Here is a 23766-nt window from a genome sequence, read left to right on the forward strand (position 1 = left end):
ATCTGATATTCTCTTCTCACTTCTGTGGGCAGCAGGCACACAAGTGTGTACATATATACAAGCAAAACACCTATAGACATAAAATAAATATCTAAAAAAACAGTACATCTCTATCACTGTTGGGAAAGGAAGAGTAATTATATTAGATTATACCAAGTCAAATCTATACTTAACTTATATCACAAGAGAATAATTTATACTGTTAAAATGTCATTTTCTCTAAAAATATTTCTTATTTTTTAAATATTTATTTATTTATTATGTATACAATATTCTGTCTGCATATATGCCTGCAGGCCAGTAGAGGGCACCAGACCTCATTACAGATGGTTGTGAGCCACCATGTGGTTGCTGGAATTGAACACAGGACCTTTGGAAGAGCAGGCAATGCTCTTAACCGCTGAGCCATCTCTCCAGCCCCTCTAAAAATATCTTGATGCTACTTTAAAGAAGACAAAATCCTCCTTTGGAAAAATTCTTTCAACTCTAACATGTGCAAAAGCCACATCAAAGGGATCTCAGGAGAGATTATTGAGGGGACCAAAGCACTAGTTTGTAGGCCCGACAACTTGAGTTTGTCATTTGAGTTCCTAGAGCTCACATGAAAAAGCTGAATAAGCTGGAAGCTCTCAAGCCAGCCCGCCTGGGGTACACAGTACAACGGGAAACATACGAGGAGAGGACCCACTTCAACCCGACCAGGGAAGGAACTGACTCCGGGACACATGCTGTGGCATGCAATGGCCCCTCCCATCCTCCACTTTAAAAACCACATCAGGGGCTGGAGAGATGGCTCAGTGGTTAAGAGCATTGCCTGCTCTTCCAAAGGTCCTGAGTTCAATTCCTGGCAACCACACGGTGGCTCACAACCATCTGTAATGATGTCTGGTGCCCTCTTCTGGCCTGCAGACATACACACAGACAGAATATTGTATACAAAATAAATAAATAAATATTTAAAAAAAAAAAAAAACAAAAAAAAACCACATCAGATGCCAGCCATCAACTGCCACAGAGCAGCAGATACACAGAACTCTCTGGGTTGGGAAAGGGTGAGAGGGAAGAACAAGAAAGTCAATGCAATACTCATGTTTCAATACATAATTATTCAAATAAATTTTAATGATTTCAATTCAATACAACTGAAAATGTAGTGTCATTAAATAACATTTTCTGCTAATTTCAGAGTACAGGTCTGGAGGCCATTTCCAGGCAGATGCATCGCATCCTAAGCATTCAGCTTGTAAGTAAGATGACTGCAGTGTCGTGGCAGGAGGTGGGGAGGACAATCATCAGCTCATAGAATTTGGCTAAGACAGGAGAAAACCAAAAACCAATGCAACTAACAAAATAGCTACAGATATTAGTAAAATAAAAATACAACCCAATGTCCATGTCTTAAATGACTAGAAAAATACAGGTAAAGTTACAGCAAATAAAGTCTTCACAGAGTTGGGTAACTTTATTTGCGTTTCATAGTGATTTCTTAAGGCCTATATCCAATGAAACCATTTTAAAAAGCTCTATGAGGAATGGAAGTTGATGTGTCGATGACACTTTCTTTAAAAAAGCTTAGATTTCTGAATGAGCAAGATTCACCTTGGTGGGCAGAGGCCCTGCTTCCTGGTGATCTTCAGTTTGAGACCTAACAATCACAAGAGAAGAAGCTGGGTATCTGCTTAGCTTTTGTTCATTCATAAATTCCAAGTCACCATAGATACTCAGTTTCTGCAAAAGAAAAATCAACACACATCATTAATTTGGATGCTCCGGAATCTTTCCAACTAAGTTTCCAAATAACAATCCCACCCCTAGAACTCATGGTGGTGCATACTCCCAGTGCTTTGGGAGGCAGAGGAAGGAGGCTCCTTACAAGTTTCAGGCCAGCCAGGCCACACAGGAAGATACAGTCTTAAAACACAGAAAACAAAACAAACAAAAGCAACATGCACAATTCATCTATGGATATTTGGTTTGAAAAATTCTTCTGTATCTTCTAGAATGGAGCACGTGTTTCGACTGTTTTGTTTTGTTTTTTTGAGACAGGATTTCTCTGTGTAGCCCTAGCTATCCCTGCTCTGTAGACCAGGCTAGATACGAGCTCAGAGATCCACCTGCCTCTTGAGTGCTGGGATTAAGGGTATGTGCCACCACCACCTGGCAAGAAGGGAGCATGTTTTATGGATGAGACTAGGTCCCCTGTAGACAACCCAAGGAAGTTTCCCCACACATCCTAACTTAAATCCTTAGAGGGGTAATGATTAAGTACCAAGCAAACGTGCTTTGGTTTAAATGAAGTTAACATGGTTACATCAAGAGCTTTCATTCTGGAGTTTTGACAGATGTCTCAAGTGACCAAGTCCTCTATGTCCTAAAGTCTCCTGTTCAGTAGGGAAATGATTCACTGCAGCTATCTAACTTGTCAAGCAAAAAAAATGACATGTTCTGCTTTAAATGTCTCTAAGAGCACAGACTATAAATGATACATTCTAACACTAGTAAAACGATCTTCATAAATATATACAACCCCTTATAGTGTTACTTTTAATATAATATAATAAAGCAGGGTCTGGAGAGATGGTTCAGTGGTTAAGAGCCATTGCAGCTCTCACAGAAGACTTGGGTTCGATCTCAGCCCCCAGACTAGGCAGCTCATAACTCTACCAGGAGATACGATACTCTCTTCTGGTCGCTTTAGGAACTCTGTACACATGGTGCACACACAGAAAAGCAGGCACACACATACATGTAAGTAAAATTTTTAAAAATTATGCTACTAAAACAAAAAAAAATGAAAGTAGAAAAGTGGGGTGCTCCCCCAAAGAACTAAGAAAAAAATGGAGAAATTGTCTCACAGAACTATACAATCCAAAAGAGCCATCATAGCACTGACATCCTGTCATGAGAAAGGATCGAGTCATCTGAGAGGCTGGAGAGATGACTCAGCAGTTCAGAGATGCTACCCCGTAGGACCTGGGTTCGGTTCCCAGGAGCCACGCACCCACTCACAACCACCATTACTCCAATTGTAGGGGATCCAATGGCCTCTTCTGGACTTCACGGACTCTTTATACATGGTGCACATAAACTCACACAGGTGTGCATGCATGCACATACACACACAGGCTTACACACACAGGTGTGCATGAATGCACATACACACACAGGCTTACACATACACAAAATACATCTTTAAAAGAGTTATCTGAAAGGGAGGAATTGTGTGAGACCAACAAGTACTTTCCAATCAGTTGAGGGGATGGGAGGGCAAAATATGAAGTGCTGGTCCAAGAGATGTCTGCTTTCCCAGTGTCAAAGAGGGCACTGAGGACAGCAGCTCCTGATGCCTGACTTATGACCCCAGGCCAGACAAAAGATCAATGGCTTTGGAGTTAGGCAGAGTGCCCTTTGTGGTTCTACCATTTACTGGTAAATGAAACAGTTTCAAAATTTGTTGCACATTTCCTATGGGGAAAGTAGGGATGACAACAGCCGCTGCCTCACAAGGTTGCAGTGAGGGTTTAAGGAGCAAACACATGGACAACACTTAGAACAATACCCAGAAGAAAGGGCTCAAGAGTTGCAATTAAGTTTGGTGAGCAGAGAGTAAATGCTATGCTGTATTTATCAAGGCAAATTCCATTCAAAGACTGCAATTTAGTCTCGGCAATAGGCAGACCAAAGTCCATGTGTATCTTCATTTTACAGGGTAAGAAGAACTGGCCTATAGTTAGGTAGGATATGGTTAGGCAGGAGAACCAGACTAAGAACATTGGGAAGAAGGGGCAGAGTCTTGGGAGTCAGGAGGAGACACCATGAGATGCAGAGTGAGCAAAATGGGGAGTTTGTAGAGGAGATGAACGAGCCTTAGGGCAGCACACAAATAATAGAAATGAGCTAATCTAAATTGGTAAGAGCTGGCTGGAGACAAGCCTAAGCAATTGGCTGAGGATTTATAATTAATATTAAGTCTCTGTGGTTATTTGGGAGCCAGGACACAGAAACTGCCTACAATGAATTAAGAAGGAAGAGACTAGGGCTTCACAGGAGTAAGGTCAATAACGATTTTTTACTATAGGTTATTGATTTCTTGCCATGAGTATTTTGAGTACATGAAGAGGCTCAAAGGGAGTAGTGGGCAAAGGTAACCCTATGCAAAATACTGAATTCCAACTTTACCAGGAAAAATAAAATAGCTAAAACCTAAGGGTCTGGGGATATAATTCAGCGATAGAGCATTTGACTAGAATATGCAAAGCCCTGAATTTGATTCCTAAACTGCCAAATACAAATATTAAATAAGTATTTAAACATACACATCCGGGAACCAAGTAAGAAATCAGTATACTTGGGGCTGGAGAGATGGCTCAGAGGTTAAGAGCACTGACTGCTCTTCCGGAGGCCCTGAGTTCAATTCCCAGCAACCACATGGTGGCTCACAACCATCTGTAATGAGATCTGGTGTGCCCTCTTCTGGCCTGCAGGCATGGAGGCTGAACACTGTGTATATAATAAATAAATAAATCTTTAAAAAGAAATCAGTATACTCATAAACGGACGGGTTCAGGCTGTCTGCTAAGCCTAACTACCTTTGCGTGAATCCCAGGGCCTACCTGATGGAAGGAGAAAAATGATTCCCACAAGTTGTCTTCTGACCTCTACATACTTTAGTGTACACACACACACACACAAAATACACACATACATACACACATACATAAATGGAGCAAAAAATTTTAAAAAATAGGTAGATTCTACTGAGATTTATCAACTCATGAGTAATCTTCCAATAGTGAATTTATTTTTTAGACATAGGTAAAACTGTCTACCTTTCATTCTGCTAATCTACATCTGACCACCTATTCTTCAAAGTTCAAAGATACCTTGCCCTGCCCCTCCTATTTAAAAGCTGTATTTGAAATCCCAGCACACAGTGTCTGCTTTTCATCACATTCTGTGCAATTACTATTTGCTCTTCTCACTCACTTTACCAACCAGGTGTAATTCCAGCACTCAGAGACTTGCTATGAGAGCAAGGGCAGTCTGGACTACAAGGTAAATCCTAACCAAGGGAAGACTACCAAGCAAGATCTTACCTCAAATACCAAGAGGACAGAGGAGAACAAAAGCTAATGATAGACATATGTAGGTGTCATGATGAAACCTTCTGTTGAGTGCTTAGTAAAAGCAAGTGCCAGGTGCCGTGGCCACACCTTTAACCCCAGCATTCGAAAGGCAGAGGCAAGTGGATCTCTGTGAGCTCCAGGCCCACGTGGTCTGTGTGGTGAGTTTCAAGACAGCCCTGTCTCAAAAAGCTGAAGGCAAAACCAAAAAGTTCATTGATCATGAACTTCACTCCAGTCTCAATACCTTCATAGCTAAACAATCACAGAAACATCACCTAGACTTTCTAAGGCTACTTGCTCATACATAAAATGGAATAAGACACGCTGTGTGAATCAGGCACAGGGGCTGGAGAGGCACTGGCTGCTTTTCCAGAGGACATGGGTTGGATTCCCAGCATCCACATGGTGGCTCACAACTGTCTATTCCAATTCTGGGGATCCAAACTCTTTTTGGCCTCTGTGTGCACTGCACACACAAGGTATACATATACACATACAGACAAAACATCCACATACCTAAAATTAAAAATAAAAGCTAAAAACAAAAGCTAGGGATAGTAGTGCTGGCTTGTAATTCCAGTCTTGGATCTTGACTCGAAAAGCAAACAAGCGGGAAAATCGTGTAATAGATATTACTAGACATTGGGTTGACATACAAAAAAATATTCTACAAATCTTAAAAGAACGAAGTTGACGCTAGTTAGCACCCTGTCCTAGGTTCCGGCAACCTTGACTTGCTATATCATGCAATGACTTACTACAGAGTCTATTTTCATTTCCCTCAGTGCTTTTCCCTATGGCATTTTAGACACAGATCTCGTACTTGCTTCAGTTGGATTTGCTGTCAATAGACATTATCCCACACTTAATTACACAAATAGCTTGCTATTCTTGGAAACTAAATTGAATCAGCAAATTACAGCTTTTTCTCCAAACATCCTTTACCTTAACAATTGTTTCTTTGGCTAGTTAAATTTTAATTACCAAAAGGAAGCAAGTCATAATCTCTTTTGAGGGTAGGTACGAGAACACAGGAATTCAGAATCAAACAAACACTGGTTTTGTAGCTTCTAAAACAACATCATGGCAATCGATTACTAATTTTAAGTGGCTCCACAAGTCTCTTACATCCCAGCTTAGCGAGTGATGCCAGCGTTCTCTTCAGTTTCAGAGAAGCAGAGGGGCACTGTGCTCAAGCCAATCAACAGAAATGTCAATGTAGAGTGGGAACACTATGCCTGGGGTACAAACTTTTGGTTTTCAGGTGTGCCAACCTCACCTGGGTAAAGTCATAGAACCTCTCATTCTATTAGCAGGGTCTTGTTTTTCTAGCTAAACAAGGCACTTAAAATGGTTATTCATGTGGCTCTGTCTTCAAATACCCAAGGGTTAAAATGAGACTTACCTCAGGGGGAACATACTGTTCCACAGCTGTAGCAACAGCCGCACAACAGATCCAGAGCAACACCATCACCGAGAGGACCAGAGTCGTGGTTAAAATCCACCCAGAGTTACTGCGAAAACAACAGCAACAGCTAGTCACATGCTTCGCATGCTCGGAACACAAAACTCTGTGCGCTAGCTCTGTAATTATTAACAAAACATATTAGCACAAGGAAATAGTACAGCTAGTTAGTTAGGATGATTTGATGTTCTTTCCTCTATTTCTAAAATTTCTGTAGCCTCGCTATATAAATCTTACAATAATTAATAATGATGAAATCAGATAGATTTCAATCAGACTTCCTACTACATATATAAAAATTATCTCAAATTGCTGGGCGTGGTAGCACACACCTTTGATCCCAGCACTCCAGAGGCAGAAGAAGACAGATCTCTGAGTTCTAGGTCAGCCAGGGATACATAGTTAGATCTAGTACAATCAAACTAGAGTATAATCTATATCCTATAGTATAGTAAGACCCTATTAAAAAACATAAACAAAATCAAAAGTAACCCCCTCAAATTACTGTAAAGAGCATTTTTATTTACTTTGGGGGGGGGTTGAGACAAGATTTCTCTGTGTAACAGCTCTGGCTTCCTGGAAACTTGTTCTGTAGACCCAAGTGGCCTCAAACTCACAGACTTCCACCTTCCTACCCCACTAGAATTACAAGTGTGGGCCACAAACCTGAAGAAAACATTCTAGTTACTAAATTAGACAAAGCAAGCACATGTCCTAAAAATTGAACATAATGGTTCTTAATTTGCAGGTTATTGCAATGATATTCATTTAAGAAAATACGCCTAAAAGTTAAGGAAAATTATGAAATGATCATTTGTTTTATGAAAGAATTCACAACAAACTTCCTGAAATCAGTTTTCCTATAACATTTCAAACATGTAGAGTAAATGGATTATAAAGCATTCTGTGACCATTATATTTTCCTTATGACTAAAAAAATCTTAAGGTAGGAGGGCATTTAGGAGTCTCAAGATCTGCGACAGTCCCTAATTCTCACTTGTTCATTCATGGTCAAAGATCCCATATTATGGATCACCACTGATCCATCCACTTTTCACAACACCTTAAGTAAGGAGTGGCCTGCTAGTCATTGTCTCCCAACAAAAGAAGAATGTGAGCTGTAGGAGACGGTGCTGAGCTTGATCCCAGGAATCTACCTGGTGGAAAGAGAACTGTCTTCTGATCTCCACACATGTGCTGTGCCATACACACTCATACCCAAATAAAAAAGCAGTTTTAGATTTACTTTAAAAGAAGCAGATTTTCTGAAAGCACGTAATTCCCCTTTGACGCTGTTTTAAATAATTCACTTTAATGAAAAAGCATTCACTCTCCTTTGCAGGTCCAGTCCTGTCCTAGGACTAGAACTCACTGCTCTGGGTGAGGACACACTGGATATCTGGACTGCAGCAACCAGCAGAGACAGACAGCTGGGGCGCATCTCTAAGTGCTCTGGGTGAGGACACACTGGATATCTGGACTGCAGCAACCAGCACAGACAGACAGCTGGGGCGCATCTCTAAGTGCATCTTTTTTCTCAGCCTCCACAGCAAAGCAGAGCAGATCCTGTAGACGCTTAGCCATCTCCATGACTTTCTGATCTCCCTGCCCACTGCCTACATCCAGCCTCATAATTTACTGCTCAAGCTCTCCAGCCTAGTCCCTATCTATCAGGATTCAGGAGTCTTCCTGATACTCTTTTAATCAAATGTAGGACATATAATAATTCGTGTTTATACATAGAGACTTGTAGAGAATAAACTTCTAGTTAAAAGTTTGCTTTTTTCTAAGACATTCAAAAGATTATTTTTAAATTGTTAGGTTAGGGCCAGTGACGGCTCAGTTGATAAGGATAACTGCTGCCAAGCTCTGATGAGTTGATTTTGATCCCTGGAACCCACACAGTGGGAAGAAGGAACCAATTACCACATGCTATAAATACCCCCTTGCCTTCTGACACACAATGTGTGTGTGTGTATGTATGTGTGTATATATATATATATATATATACACATATATATGTGTACATATAATTTTAAGTTTTCAGTATAGTATCATACTCAACCAAAATGATCCCCTAGAACAATGCACTGTGAAACAGAATGGCTTGCAACTTAATCAAAATGTTTGGTACACAATATTTTAGAAAATAAAATTGTGGGGTAAGGAGAAAAGGAGGGCTCAGTCAGCACTCCTACGAGCAGAAACAAGCACACTTTGATAAAATCCTCTCTACTCCTCAGAGTGCCTGACAGTCCTTCCTTGGAGGGAGGGCATAACGTAGCCATCACTTCCACCTCCCTGTTTTCTTCCTGTTCCCCCTAGGAGTTCCTGGCACAGAGTTGACATGCCCTAGCTCTTCTTAGTCTATAGTCCTTACCAATCTCTTCTAACTGCTTATCTGTCCATGTGGATATAAATCCAATTCTTAATCACTCAGACATACTTTAAAGTTGAACTTTATCTTTAACATAGTGTGTGGGGGTGAGAGGACACCTTGTGGGTGCTGATTCTCTCGTTCCATCATGTGGGTCCCAGGACTGAACTTAGGTTGTCACGCTTGGTGTTACCACGAAGTCCTCTCCAGGCCCCAGAGCAGCTTAATTTAATTCTCTAGAAAAGACGTTTCTTAACACAAATCAAGAGAGCTCTTGTATGGTGAAAAACTATCTGTTCTGTTTGGGTTTTACTAAGTAGCAAGAAGAGGTTAAGAGAAGAGGCTGGCCTACAGATAAAGCTACAGTGAGGACAGTGACTTCTGTCCTACTGAACAAAAGCGCAACTGCAGGTAAGAGTAATGTACGGGGGCTGGAGAGATGGCTCAGCAGTTAAGAGCACTGCCTGCTCTTCCAAAGGTCCTGAGTTCAATTCCCAGCAACCACATGGTGGCTCACAACCATCTGTAATGGGGTCTGGTGCCCTCTTCTGGCCTGCAGGCACACAAGCAGACAGAATACTGTATAAATAATAAATAAATATTTTTTTTTTAAAAAAAGTAATGTACGGTTTCAAAATGACTGCGAGAGGATTTCCAATGTCTAAGGTGATGCACATGCTAATTATCCTGTCTGATCATTACATGATGCATACATGTATCAAAATAGCACTTCATACTCCATATATTTGTATGTGTCAATTTAAAAAATTTTTATCATATTTTAAATTGTGGGGAGCAAACATGAGCTTAATGTTTATGCATGCAAATTTTATAATTTAAATATTAAAATTTTACCCTATTTTAAATTTATCATATTTTAAATTGTGGGGAACAAACATATGCATGTGATGATATAAGTGTGGAAGTCTGAAGACAACTTATGGAGTTGGTTCTCTCCTTCCACCATATAGGTCCCAGGAATCAAACTTAGGTTTCTGGCTTGACACCACGTACCTTTCACCACTGAGCCTTTCACTGGCCCACTTTTTGTTGTTATTGCTATTGTTTTTTGAGATAGGGTTTCTCTGTGAAACAGTCCTGGCTGTCTTGGAACTCACTTTGTAGACCAAGCTGGCCTTGAACTCACAGAGATCCATCTGCCTCTGCCTTCCAAGTGCTGGGATTAAAGGCATGTGCCACCACTGACCAGCAATATGTGTTAATTTTAAAAATACACACAATACCTTCTAATCAGACTCATCATTCAAAAATACAAGTTTGGAAGGGAAGTTGAAAAAAAGTCTATTTAACTACGATACTTCTAATTTAAAAATTAGAATTAATTTCTATATACATATATATAATTTGTATTTGTTTTTAAATCTAATTAAATTTTTAAACAACAAAAACAGGATGACTGACATAAACCAGGCTTTATCTTTTGCATATATTCAGAAACACATACAGAGATAGGCATCTTAAAAAGCCATCACTTTCTTCATCTTCAAGGTAGTTTCTGTGTGCTTGCGAATTTCTCATCTGCAGATCTGAAATAATAAGTACAAGTATATGAAATGTATATCCTAAATGTTAGTTTCACTGACTTCTTCGAGATATGTACAACTTATAGGTAATTTTTGTGAGTATAATTTGACACATCTACACGTTAAAATTCCTTTGGCACCCCAAAAACCAAATGGGTATTCTATCATATTATGAATTTCCTGCCTTACTTTCAAATGTTGTTTGTTGTGTAGCCCACAGTGGCCTCAGACTCACAGCCATCTGTCTGCCTCTGCCTTCTGAATGCTGGAATTAAAGGTGTGCATCACCATTCCAGGCTCAAATGTTTTTGATACTGATGTTTTCTGTTTAATTACATGTGGACTTGAGTAACAGAACCTGTTTTATTCTAATTATAACAGTCTATGTTAGCATTATCTATCTACTCATTCCCACTCAATAAAAAAATCAGTAAGTTAATTACATCAATATGTAAAATAAGGTAGTACATTTTCAAAGATAAATTCTGTTTTAATCTGATGCTTGATATTCCTATGATTTAAAAGTCACATCTAGCATAGAAATAAAAAGAGAATAGGGAACTCATACTTTAAAGTTAGTGTCACTATTCAGTTATTTTTTAATATTTATTTATTTATTTATTTATTTAGTATACAATATTCTGTCTGAAGGCCTGAAGAGGGCATCAGACTTCATTACAGATGGTTGTGAGCCACCATGTGGTTGCTGGGAATTGAACTCAGGACCTTTGGAAGAGCAGGCAATGCTCTTAACCACTGAGCTATCTCTCCAGCGCTTCAGTTATTTTTTAGAAAAAAAAAAAAAAACACCCACTGTTTGGCTAGTTCATATTCAAGGCATGCTTTGAAACAGTGTTTAGAACACTTCTCCAGGTGGTCCCCAGGCGAGCAGCATCACCGGGACATGGAAATTGTTAGAACTGCAAACCCCAGATGGACTCCCAGATTCAGTGCATTAGAAAAGTCGGAGGGGGAAATTACAACAGATCTGACAGCTAAGGTTTATCCATCTATTTAGAATAAAACTTACAGGACATTTTGCTTAAAGATGATTCTCTCAAGTTTGTAGGTTCCTGTTCCAACTGAGGTGCATACTGAATTTCTGGTTTAGACTAAAATGATAATGAAAGCAATTAAGTCATTTGTGCCTCAGAAGCTGTTTTCAGTAACAAGTTCTAGAACACATCATCTATAGCATCAACATTTAAATAGAAAAGAAGTAACAGACGTATAGCACAAAAAAATAAAATAAAATAAAATGCATTAAACATAATATGGGTCTAGAAGCTAAAGTGCCCCAAGTTTGAGCTGAATACTGTTTATATTAGTAACTGACAGTATGACTTTAAGGAAGCTGGACGCTCGCTTCCTCATCAATCAGCAGGGATAACATAATTTCGTGAAACTACTTAGAGATCTCAGATCACACAGTCAGTTCTCTATGTCACTGCATTTCATGTCTATGATTTACCAATCATGGCGGGAAATATGTACTGAATATGCATGGATGTGTCCCCTGTTATTAAACAAGGCAACATAACAATTATTTGTGTAGATTTCACACTGTGTTAGGTATCATAAGCAACTCGGATGAATTAACATGCAGTCATATGGTACATGACTTTTCAGTTAACTGACTGGGTATTCAACAGTAACACTAATAATATTATCTCCTAGCAATATTGTAGTCATTTCAGTTCAAGAAAACTTATTGTTAAATAACCCATAACTACACAGGGAGGGAGTTTGTAGGTTATATGCAAATGCAATATAATTTTATATTAGGGAATTAAGCATCCCCAAATATTGGTATTCTTAGAACCCTGGAACAATAAGTACTCTAAGACAACTGAACATAACTTTCTAGGTCAGCACCTATCAACATCTCATCACACAGGAAATTATTAGACAAGAAAAAAATTACCTTTCTAGAAATGTTATCTTGTCATAATGCCTTTTTTAGTGTCTTTTTTTTAATATGCCACTACTTATGTTCAAAGTATATGATTATCTTCTTATCTAGATTTTTCATTTAATAAATTTAGTCACTATAAAACCAAGAAGACCAAATAAAAACCACTGAGCTTGAGGTCAGGCTTTCAAGAGACAGAAGGAAAGGTAATTACATTGTGTCCTGCTGCTCAATGTTTCTATGAAGGCCAATTAAACAGCACTTTTTCACAAAAATATTTAAGTGACCAAGTACATAGTTCTTGCTGACATACTCATGTAAGACATGTTCCTTGACTATTGATGTATTTAGGTCAATTTGTGAGGCACAGTTGTCACCTGGAATATAACGATTTTTCCATCATCAGCTTGGAGATAAAAAGTCCATGAAGAGGTGATGAAGCTCTGTGCGGAGTCCATCACGTCACTCCAGAATGACCTCACCAGAGTTAGAGGGAAAAGGAGATGCATTCTTGGCATCAGGGACATGAGCTAAACAAATAGACAAAAACTAAGTAATAAGAAATAAGTAATTTATAATATGTATATGAAAGAGAGCAACATTCTGGATACGATTCAAATTTTACTAGAAAGGTTACAGATGATTACATGAACAGTTACAATCATCTGCACTAGACTAAACGCTGCTGCTGAAGCAAGTTAACTATAGTAAAGCTTAACATTCCGGGCTACTTAAATTCACCAAATACCTTTATACACAACCCTTCACCTCCATCTATCAGGATAACAGGCATTGAGCCAAGCCCCCAAACATGGAGACTCTAAAGATCTCATTAAATAAGGATCACCAAATGATAGACTTGAATGGAAAGGACAAATCACCTCATTCTTATCCTTAATATTCCCATAGAAGGAGAAATCATGTCTTAATAAACATCAAAGGAAAAAATATATGCAGAAAATATGGGACTTGCTTACAGTGAATGCTGAGCGGGTATTTCATAGTATTAATACATGTAACAGGTGCGACTGACAAGATTTTAACACCAACTGGTATCTCAATCTACCTCCAATTGTGACTACTTAACTTATTAAGCAACACTGACCCCAGAGCACAAGCTCAGGATATGGACTGCTGTGCTCTAGGGATAACTTTGGTTCATCTTACATCAGGAGAGATGTCATCAAGAGCTACTGCAATGCAAAAAAACAGCTTTTAGAATGAGATCTGTATCCAGGATCCAGTTTTCCATGTAATAGCTATGAAGCCTATCACAAATTCACTTAACAAGTATTTATTGAGGCTACAAATTTAAAGAAATCAGAGAACTAGCTGTTTTTGTTTTTATTTCGAGATGGGATATTGCTATGTAGCCTAGGCTAACCTCACACTTACAATCCTCCAGGAATAGCATCCTGAAAGTTGAGGTTACAAGCATGTCATGTCTACATATATCTTTTTTTAAAAAATATTTATTTATTAAGTATACAATATTCTGTCTGTGTGTATGCCTGCAGGCCAGAAGAGGGCACCAGACCCCATTACAGATGGTTGTGAGCCACCATGTGGTTGCTAGGAATTGAACTCAGGACCTTTGGAAGAGCAGGCAGTGCTCTTAACCTCTGAGCCATCTCTCCAGTCCCTACATATATCTTTTGTAATCATCAATGTACTCCTGTGTTTAATCAGAACAATTTATATAGGAAAATGATTACCATAGGGCAGCGTGTGTATGTATGGAGGGAGACTACTATAAACAGGAGTGAAGATAGTTAGGATTTTACAAAGAAAAATAACACTTCCCCAGAGTCAGAGATTCACTAGGCACAGAGGAACAGGATCAGAAATACAAAGTATCATGCCAGATTTAAAAAAAAAAAAATGTACAAATTCCATGGAGGGCAATTTTGCTCTATTTCTCAAAATTAAAACTTCACAAACTTCAGCAATTCTAGTTTTATGTTCTTATTTATAGATATACTCACAAATATATAAAATATGTAATACTTATAAAAGAAAAATATTAGAAAGAACCTTTATGTTCACAAACAAGGGGCTGCTTTGGTTAGTTGTGATAGCTCAAGATGTAATCCTAAAATTGAGGGGGATCAAGAGTTCAAGGTCAACCTGGGCTACTTGAGATCTTGCCTACCAAAGTCAACCCCAAAACAATGGACTATTGATATCATGATACATCCATTTGGAATGTCATATGATGAAAGAAGTGAAGCTCTTTACTTGCTTATATTAACAAAAATTCATTAACATATCCTTGTTTATGTATAAAATTCTTCAGCATGAATAACCCTGGATGCACAGTCAACAGTCACAGAGGCGCATTCTCGCAGATGGTGAGTACAGAAACAGAGGCACAATCTCAGAAATGTACAGACTGTCTCTAAGCCTCTTACCCAACAGGCTATATTCCTTACGCACAACACTGAAACATTACTGTCCAAAAACTAATTAGTTAAAAACATTTTTATAAAAATTGAAACTTTTTTCATTGTATGTAGTTCATGAGGAGTAAGGAACTTTCAGAGATGACATTATAGAGATTTTTGGGAGCTAAACTATGATAGGCCATTTGTACTTAACCCTATATGTAATCTGGAACTACTAAATTACATGATAGAAGGATGACAAGATTTCTGCTTAGAAAGAAAGACATCTAGGCCCAGGATAAGGGAAGAACTAGTGATGTGGGATTCCCCTCTGTATGTGTGAATATGTTTTATTACCATTGGTTAATAAAGAAGCTGCTTTGGGCCTATAGCAGGGCACAATATAGCCAGGTGGGAAATCTGATATATATATAGAGAGAGAGAATAGGCAGAGTCAGGGAGATACCATATAGCTACAGAAGGAGACAGATACCCAGAAACCTTACCAATAAACCACGAGCCTTGTGGTAAAATATAAAATAATGGAAATGGGTTAATTTAAGATATAAGAGCTAGCTAGCAATAAGTCTAAGTGATTGGCCAAGCAGTTTCTGTGTGATTATTTTGGGTCTGAGCGTCTGGGGATGAATGAGCACACTCTGCCTACAAACTAGAAAGGGTTAAAATGGAAAAACAGTCTGGAAGTTAGCTGAGCAATACAGATGACAAATGATGTTGGTCTAACTCAAGGCAGCAGCAAAGGAGATGAAAAAAGGAGCTTAAATATCAATTTCTCTTTGTCAAGGACTGTGAGAAAAAAAATGAGATTATGGGTGCAAACATAATTTTTAGCAGGAAAGCATTTTGAGATAGTATTCCAGGGGGTTGAAGATATAGCCCAGTGGTTAAGGGGATGTACTGCTCTTCCAGAGGACCTGAGTTAGATTCCTAGCACCCATGTCAGATGGCTCAAATCACCTGTAACTCCAACTTCAGGGAATCTGTTGCCTCTGGCCTCTTTAAACACTACACCCATGTACATATCCTTCGACACACATATACACATAATTTAAAAGTAAATAAGTATTTTTTAAAAGGAGGTATTTCCATTAACTTTTCCATCTGCAAACATAATTTTGATGGACAAAAATTAAGTATAAAATCTAACAATAAAATAAGACCACTCTGGCAACAATCATGTCACGTAACACAAGTCAAAGCACTCAAGAAGGCAGTTTGGAAAGGCAGTATTGTCTCTTACTTGTTCTTGTCTCAATTCAGCAAATGGCAACTGATCCTGGCAGCCAAGATGGCAAGCATATTGCTCATCAGGTTGGGAATATGCTTCTGTGCACGCTGAAAGAGAAAAAGGCAAATTCTTAGAAAGAGGAGAAGGGTGGAAAAGACAAAGGCTGCAAAAGGGATCTGGCATATAAGGGTATAAAGATATAAAGACATACTTAAATATTTCATCTTTGAGCTACCAAACTTGGCAATAACAGGAAATATTTTATTATCTATGTATACAATATTCTGTGTGTATGCCTGCAAGCCAGAAGAGGGCACCAGACCCCATTATAGATGGTTGTGAGCCACCATGTGGTTGCTGGGAATTGAACTCAGGACTTTTGGAAGAGCAGGCAATGCTCTTAACCACTGAGCCATCTCTCCAGCCCCCAGGAAATTTTTTTTTTTTTTTTTGGTTTTTCGAGACAGGGTTTCTCTGTGGTTTTGGAGCCTGTCCTGGAACTAGCTCTTGTAGACCAGGCTGGTCTCGAACTCATAGAGATCCGCCTGCCTCTGTCTCCCGAGTGCTGGGATTAAAGGCGTGCGCCACCACTGCCTGGCCCCAGGAAATATTTTAATAAACTTCTTTATCTCTCTCCTACAAGCCCAATGTCTCATGTACAAGTCTATTAACGCCATCCCTGGGCTCTGACTATACAACACATTCACATAAGGGATCCTCAGAGCTGAAGCTTGTGGAGTGGGAAGTACCGGTCTGGTGTCCTGAAGTTGCTACTCAAAGTTTAAAATCATCATTTGTTGGCTGTAGTCCTCAACCCGGGCTGAGGGCCTAACCCCGACTACTGGTTTTTCTAGGCCTTGTATGGGCGAGGTAAGTATTCAACCACTAAGCTATATATCTCTAGTTCCTTTATATTTCTCAGTGAGACAAGGTCTTCCCAAGTTGCCCAGATTGGCTCTGAACTCACTCTATAGTTCAGACAAGTCTTGACTCTTCTTGCCTCAGCCTCCCCAAATAATTGGGATTACAAACCTGTGCCATTAGGCCAGCTGGATTTCTATAAGACTGAAATGGAAAAAAACACTTCCTAATATAAGAGAGGAACATAAGGTATGTTAGTTATTTGTATAAATATTTGGGAGCACTCAGTTGAGAAACAAAGATATCAACATGACAAGGGGTGGGGGGGTGGGGGAACAAAGCAGTTAGCCTATTACTCTAAATTCTAAGAAAATGGAACTAGAAAATGTTCTACAATAGAGAATTGTAAAGGTTAAAATAGAGTTGGGCTATAGCTCAGTGGCACAACAGTGGCCTGGCATATCCTAGGTCCTGGGTTAGATCCTCAATGCTTAAAAGGCAAGAAAAAGCTGAACTGGGCTCTACCAGATACACTTACTTCCTTTACCCCATTGGTCCTTTCTTTCTTGTAGTATTTCACTACTGCAGCAATTTTATTTTTCTTCTCAACTCTCATATGTACCTGTAAAACACTTCTCAGGGGTTCTAGATAAAATGAACATGCTGTGGGATATTTGTACACTGTGTGAAAGTATATTGCTATGATTGCTATAATAAAAAGCTGAACAGCTACTAGCTAGGCAGAAGAGATACATGGAAATTTTGGGAAGAGAAAGGAAAAGGCGGAATCTAGGTACGTGGGAGACGCCAGGAGACATGGAGAGGAAACAGGAGGTGCAAGATGGAAAAGAGGTAATACCACGTGATAGCACATAGATTAATATAAATGGGCTAATTTAAGTTATAAGATCTAGTTAGGAACAAGTCTAAGCTATAGACTGAGTTTTCAAAATTAATAAGAAGTCTCCATCTCATTATTTGGGAGTCGGCTGGTAGAACAGAAAAGGACTCATCACATGACCGTGGCACTACGAATATAAAAAGATGGCCAGTGAGGAGAATGGGCCACAACAATAAGGTCACAGTATCGCAGAATACAGTGTGAGAGCCATGTCAGGGGAGAGCTGTGTCCCGCTACACTGACCACTCAAAAAAATGGACAAGATTCTATTACAGTTCTTCACAAAGTTAAACGTTCACTGTATCCCAATTGTAGGTTTCTTTTATCAAACACAGCTCTTTCACCAAAAGGTAAGAATAGTGGTTAACTGGTGACAGAGTCTCTGATTATTTTTACTGGCATGACTGATAAAGAATACTCTATTAAACACTTCAGAATCAAAGGCCTGATTCAGTAAGAACCCTGGAGTTGTGTCAACTGACTGACAGTTTAGGTAAATGATACCACCATGAAAAGGTAGTAGTGAATTCTGAGTTGGATAATTACCTCTGCATTTGTCTAAACAGAATGCTTGGCTAAGCAAAGGAGTCCTATCCATAGCACAAAATAAACACTGTCTCAACACAGATGGATTAAAGCCCATGACATTTTTAGCAGCATCTATTAAAACTTTAATTTTATAATTACAATATGGTAGGTGACTAGTTTAAACAGGATGTCTGTCATTTTCTAGGAAAAATACATAAAAGGCATAACTCAAAGAGAGCCCCAGTGTTATGCACAGATGATGTCATTTGCATAGCATCTTACCAGATTCACATTCCAATTTGGTCCGATTTAAATCAATTCCATCATCCACAAACTGGCAAATTGAAAACAGCCTGCAACCTCTCTGACATGCATATAGCTCCTCTTCCTGGGAAGTTCAAAAACAAAGATGATTACCAAAAAATAAAGTTCTTCTTTCTGCTGGGAAAAAAAAGATCAAGAAGCAAAGCTAGTGCTTGTTTTAAAGTATACATTAAGTTTTGTACTGAAGGGGATGAGGGAAAGATGGTTTTAGTTCCTAATTTCAATTATTTGGTTATAAACAGGATCTCCCATACACACTAGACTAGTTTCTAACTCCCTACACAATAAATGATGACCTTGTACTTTTGATTTTAAAATATTTTATTGCATGGATGTGAGTGTTGGTACCACCTATATGTGGTATCCAGGGAGGCCACAAGAGGGCATTAGATTCCCCTGAGTTACACACAGTTGTGAGCTGCCAGGTGGATGCTGGGAATTGAACCCAGGTCTTCTGGAAAGGCAGCTACTGTTCTGAATTGCTGAGCCATCTCTCCATCTCTCCTGATTCTGCTCTTGTATTTTTAATATTCCCGTCTCTACCTTTCTGATGCTGTGATTTCATGTACCATCATACCTGGTGTGTATGATGCTAGAGACGGAGAACCCAGACTCTGTGCACGCTAGGCAAGCACTCTAACAACTCGGTCCCTATCTCCTTATTTTTCAAATGATACTATGAGAAAAGTCAAACAGCTGAAAATACTCCCCTTTTTGCATGTTCCGTGGCCACAACTTAGAAAACTATTTCTATTAGAACTAGAAATAGCAATGATAAACAATCAGAACTCTGAACAAGGTAGAAAAGAGTTAGCAATTACCCAATGGTCACTCTTGGCATGGTCAGCTACATTGAAATGTATAATCAATCAGTTTATTAGCAAAAGTATCAAGACCAGCTTCATACAGCAAATGCCAAAACAAAGGCAGGATGGCAAAACGATGGTAGAACAAAGATGAGGTGAAGTATCTGTTTATACAAATATTCATATGCAAGGATTTCTATATGTCTAAAAAAGATTTTTAAAAAAAAATTGTGTGTATGTGTGTGTGCGCGCGCGCACAAGCATGCCCAAGTCTGTATATGTGTACCATGTGTGTGCAGGGCTAACAGGAGTTTGTGAGCTGGCACATGCTTACAGGGAACAGAAGGTGGATCATTCGCAAGAGCAGTAAGTGCTCTTAACAGCTGAGCCATCCTCCAGTCCCAAAGATTTTTATCTTATTTTTTAATTGGCTGCCTTTAACTGAGAATCCATATAAGAACAAGAGGGTGACATACAGGAACAGTTACTGCAATCAGCTAGACCAGAATCAAATTTTTTTTTCTGGTTAAAAAACAAACAAACAACAACAACAAAACCAATACAAGTTACTTTACCTGTTGAAACCTCAAGTTTTCTCAACAAGAGCTAAGACAACACTATTATCTCCAAATATAATTCTTGGAGACTGCTAATCTTACCAAAGAGTGTGAGACACGAGGTTCTTAATAAATATTAGTAACATTAACATAATGTTTTCTATTTTTTATAATGTTTTAAAAGTATAAAATAACAATTACAAGCATTGAGAAGTATGTCTGAAAAAAATCAAAATAGGATGCTCCCCCCAGGATGGTTCTTTATGCTTAGAAAATAGTAATTGCATAATGAGACTATAAGCAATGAGACCAACAAGCTTTTCTTTCCTTTGACTTTCCTTTGATGAATACAGTATTTTAAACAAACTATGTATATGAGGGAGCCCTTGCAACTTTCTGTGAGAACCACTGTGTACCAACTGGCCAGCACCTAACGAGGAAACATGCACATCTCAGTTAGCAACCATGGACTACAGCAGTGTGCATTTCTTTCCGGCAGAAGACTTAGTAAGCTTATGTAGCAGCAATAACCCAACACGAAGTCAATTTTATTACACAGCATTGGAGGTGGCACGTTTTGTGACCTTGGTTCTAGCTGCATTTATAGCTAAATTAAAAACTACATCTCAGATATGATCAGAATTTACAGTTTACAGGCTTTGTAAATAGCAAAAGAATTCTGTTTCTGGAGCACCACATATTTCCTTATACTGCACACAGGAAGCAGAAGAAAAAAGAACTCCTACCATGAACTATACCAGATGACATTTTATAAACTGGTCTGGAACTCTTAATCCCCTGTCTCACTCAGCTCTTGTGTATTGAGATTGCTCACATGTGACTAAATGCCCAGCTCAGACAGTCTTTCTTTTGTTAAACCAGCTCCAAAAGTCACCCGGAACCAACATCAGAAAACCATATGGCATGCTGAAGTCTAGTGGGTCTGGAATCAACCCTGAAAGCTTAGCCGTACCTCTTACCCTGTACAACCTTGGGGAAGTTACTAACCTCTGTGACTTCTCAGTGTCCTCTTGGTTGTGAATGAGGATACTCTCACATTAATCTTGCACACTAGGAGGGCTTATACATTCATATTACCTTGCACTGATAGATATAACATTAATAATAGTAAATAAACACCCACAATGTGCCAAGAGCTGTGTTAACACAATGTATTAATACCCATAATGAGTAGGCTAGGGAGATGACTCAGTGGTGAGGAGCATTAGGTGTTCTTCAAGAGGATCTAGGCTCACCCACATGGCAGCTCACAATTGCCTGTAACTTTAACTCCAGGGGACCCATACCGTCTTCTGATTTACTAGCCCTGCGTTCACATGGTATATAGACAGACATGCAGGCTAAACACCCGAACATATAAAATAAAAACAAAGTAAATTTAAGTCCAGAACAGACAGGAGGCCAATGATTTGGAATTCTGGTCAAGAACAGCATTAATAGCTTGCGTTTAATCCCAGTGCTCAGGAGGGAAAGGTAGGTGGACCTGAGTTCAAGGCAAGCCAGGTCTACAGAGCTACAGAGTTCCAAGACTGCCAGGGTTGTTACATAGAGAAACCCTGTCTCAAAACAAAAACAAAAATCTCAGCATTAACAAGTGAACATGACTTATTGGTATCACATCAACTATTAGAAAGTAGTAAATGCTATAACAACACTTAAGGCATCTGACTTGGTGACGCACGTCTGTAATCCCAGCAGTACTGGGGAGCCTGAGTCAGGAAGATTGAGACTAAACAACCAACCAGGACCACACAGGGAAATCCTGTCTCAAAACAAACAAACAACAACAACAACAAACACATCCAAGAAAGATTCAGAGGTTCCTGGTATACACGTCTTTCAAATACATATTTATGCTCCCAGCATCCTGACATACACTACAATTTTGCTAGGAAAACATCTTAAAAGAGGGAACCAAACACTAACACAGTATAGAATAAATCTCAGCCTAATTCTAGGCCGACCAGCACTGATGAACTTTCTTGTAGAAGCCTTTTAACGATGTGAGGGTAACTGACTTAAGTCTGAAAGTCAAAATCCTTCTCCAGCCCCAAGGCTGGCCCATGGCAGGCCTTGAACTCATGACCCTCTGACCTCAGCCCCCTGTAGTCTGCAATTACAGGTGTTCTTTACCATGCTCAGCTCTTCCGTTATCTCAAGTATTTATTAATTTCTGACAGCAAATTTAAGGCTAATCCTATCTCCAACAATTTTATGGAGGTTTTTTTATGTTTTGATTGTAACAGATGACCCTTAGATATGAAAGGGAAACAAAATGCTGGAAGGTACAGAATTTACAATTTTCCATATCAAAGACCCGAAAGCACTTGTCAAAACGGAACATTAAGTCACTGGATCTGTCATCCTGGCCACTTTGTAGCTAAAGGAGGCGAAGAGGGATAGCCACAATGGTTAAGCAAAGAGAACATAGAAGACGAAGGAAAACGAGGATAAAACAAAACAAACAAACAAAAAAAACCCACCAGCATCAGCGAAAGCGTTTACAAAGCAAGGTGGGGAGGGGTATATGCCCTAATTATATATGGGAAAGGGGTGGTGAGAGTCACCACGCAATTTAGAATGTTGAGTAAACAGAATTCAGAAGGAGCTGAAAAACACGGAGGCAGAATTAAAGGCTAGGCAGCGGCTGCGAGGAGGGGCCAGGGGTAGGAATCGGCCCCTCCTCTAGCTACACAGCGTAGGTCTTCTCCAGGATGGTCGCATTTCTCGATCCATTCCACGCATTCCTTATTGCCTGCACCGTGTGATGAGGTTGATTTTACTTTATACTTCTTTTGAAGGCAGAAATATAACTAACTGCTGCCGCACGAAGACATCCAGTCCCCTGCGGCAGCGTCTCACACACAGTCACTCAACACAGACAGGAAGGAAATCCTCCCTTCCAGTGCGGCTCACAACTCCCGAGGCTGACTTCACACTTGAGACCGCAGACGACTGTCAGCCTGTTAAGACTCCCGAACACAAAGCGCTCCCGATCCAGAAAGGCGCGCGATCAAGACGGGAAGTCAACATCTTGTGCACGCGTGCAGTCGCGCCTTCCTCCCCACCCCCGCGCTGCTAGTAGGTCAGGACCTCGCCTTCATCCTCATTCTACCCCGGCCAGCGATGCACTCCCCGGTGGCCCTGCGGGCTCCCAGGGGCTCGCCCTTTTCTCATCTTTGGGCCCCAGCCCCAGCCTATCGCCGAGTCCTGCAGCACAAACTTCCGGCAATTACAGCAGGAGCTGGGCGCAGGCAGGATCCGTGAGGAAAACTGCAGCTACACCGAGGGCTGGGGGAGACGCTGAAGCGCGGGTTCCCCACCAGGGCCCCCGAGCTGACACTGCTGTGGGAAGCCGAGAGCTGGGCAGAGAGGGTCGAGGGAAGCCCGGTATCGATGGGCCCTACCTACCTTAGGGTAGGTGTGCAAGGGGTAGGTCAGCTGACAGGCCCGGTGACAGGACGCCGTGTCCCCCAGGACCGAGTCAAACGCCTCGGCCGCTGCAGTCCCCGAGCCTCCGGCCAGCGCCATGGTCAGCAGCAGCAGCGGCGGCAGCCCCAGCTGGGCCTGAACCCAAAGCTTCCCCTTCGGCGCCGCCATCTTGTCCGCCTCTGTCACAGCCGCTCGGCTTGTTGCTGTTTTCTTTTCAGGATTTCTCCTTCTTCCGGGCCAGCCCCTATCCCCGCCCCTCCGGCCAGCGCTTCCGACTCG

The 23766-nt window shown here is 40.1% G+C and overlaps 1 protein-coding gene across 1 annotated transcript; it reads right to left on the minus strand.

Moving 5' to 3' along the window:
• Window positions 1–1086: 1086 nt before the first annotated feature.
• On the minus strand, window positions 1087–23727 carry Tmem59 (transmembrane protein 59). Its single transcript, XM_057784205.1, has 8 exons — window positions 23467–23727; window positions 18630–18735; window positions 16070–16164; window positions 12802–12954; window positions 11543–11624; window positions 10434–10515; window positions 6532–6640; window positions 1087–1728 (listed from the first exon to the last, which is right to left on the minus strand). Exons 1-8 carry the CDS (start codon window positions 23653–23655, stop codon window positions 1573–1575), a joined length of 972 nt encoding a protein of 323 aa, XP_057640188.1. The 5' UTR covers window positions 23656–23727; the 3' UTR covers window positions 1087–1572.
• Window positions 23728–23766: the final 39 nt, after the last annotated feature.

This window comes from Chionomys nivalis, chromosome 11 (genome assembly GCF_950005125.1).
Source record: "Chionomys nivalis chromosome 11, mChiNiv1.1, whole genome shotgun sequence".
NCBI classification, from domain to species: domain Eukaryota; kingdom Metazoa; phylum Chordata; class Mammalia; order Rodentia; family Cricetidae; genus Chionomys; species Chionomys nivalis.

What these genes read in the sequence shown, in the direction of transcription:
- Tmem59 (XM_057784205.1), bottom strand. Translation starts at nt 23,655, where the DNA reads ATGGCGGCGCCGAAGGGGAAGCTTTGGGTTCAGGCCCAGCTGGGGCTG. An exon ending in CAAATTGGAATGTGAATCTG is followed by an intron (nt 16,165 to 18,629) that starts GTAAGATGCTAT and finishes TTTCTCTTTCAG; the next exon opens with CGTGCACAGAAGCATATTCC. An exon ending in GAAAAATCGTTATATTCCAG is followed by an intron (nt 11,625 to 12,801) that starts GTGACAACTGTG and finishes TTATCATTTTAG; the next exon opens with TCTAAACCAGAAATTCAGTA.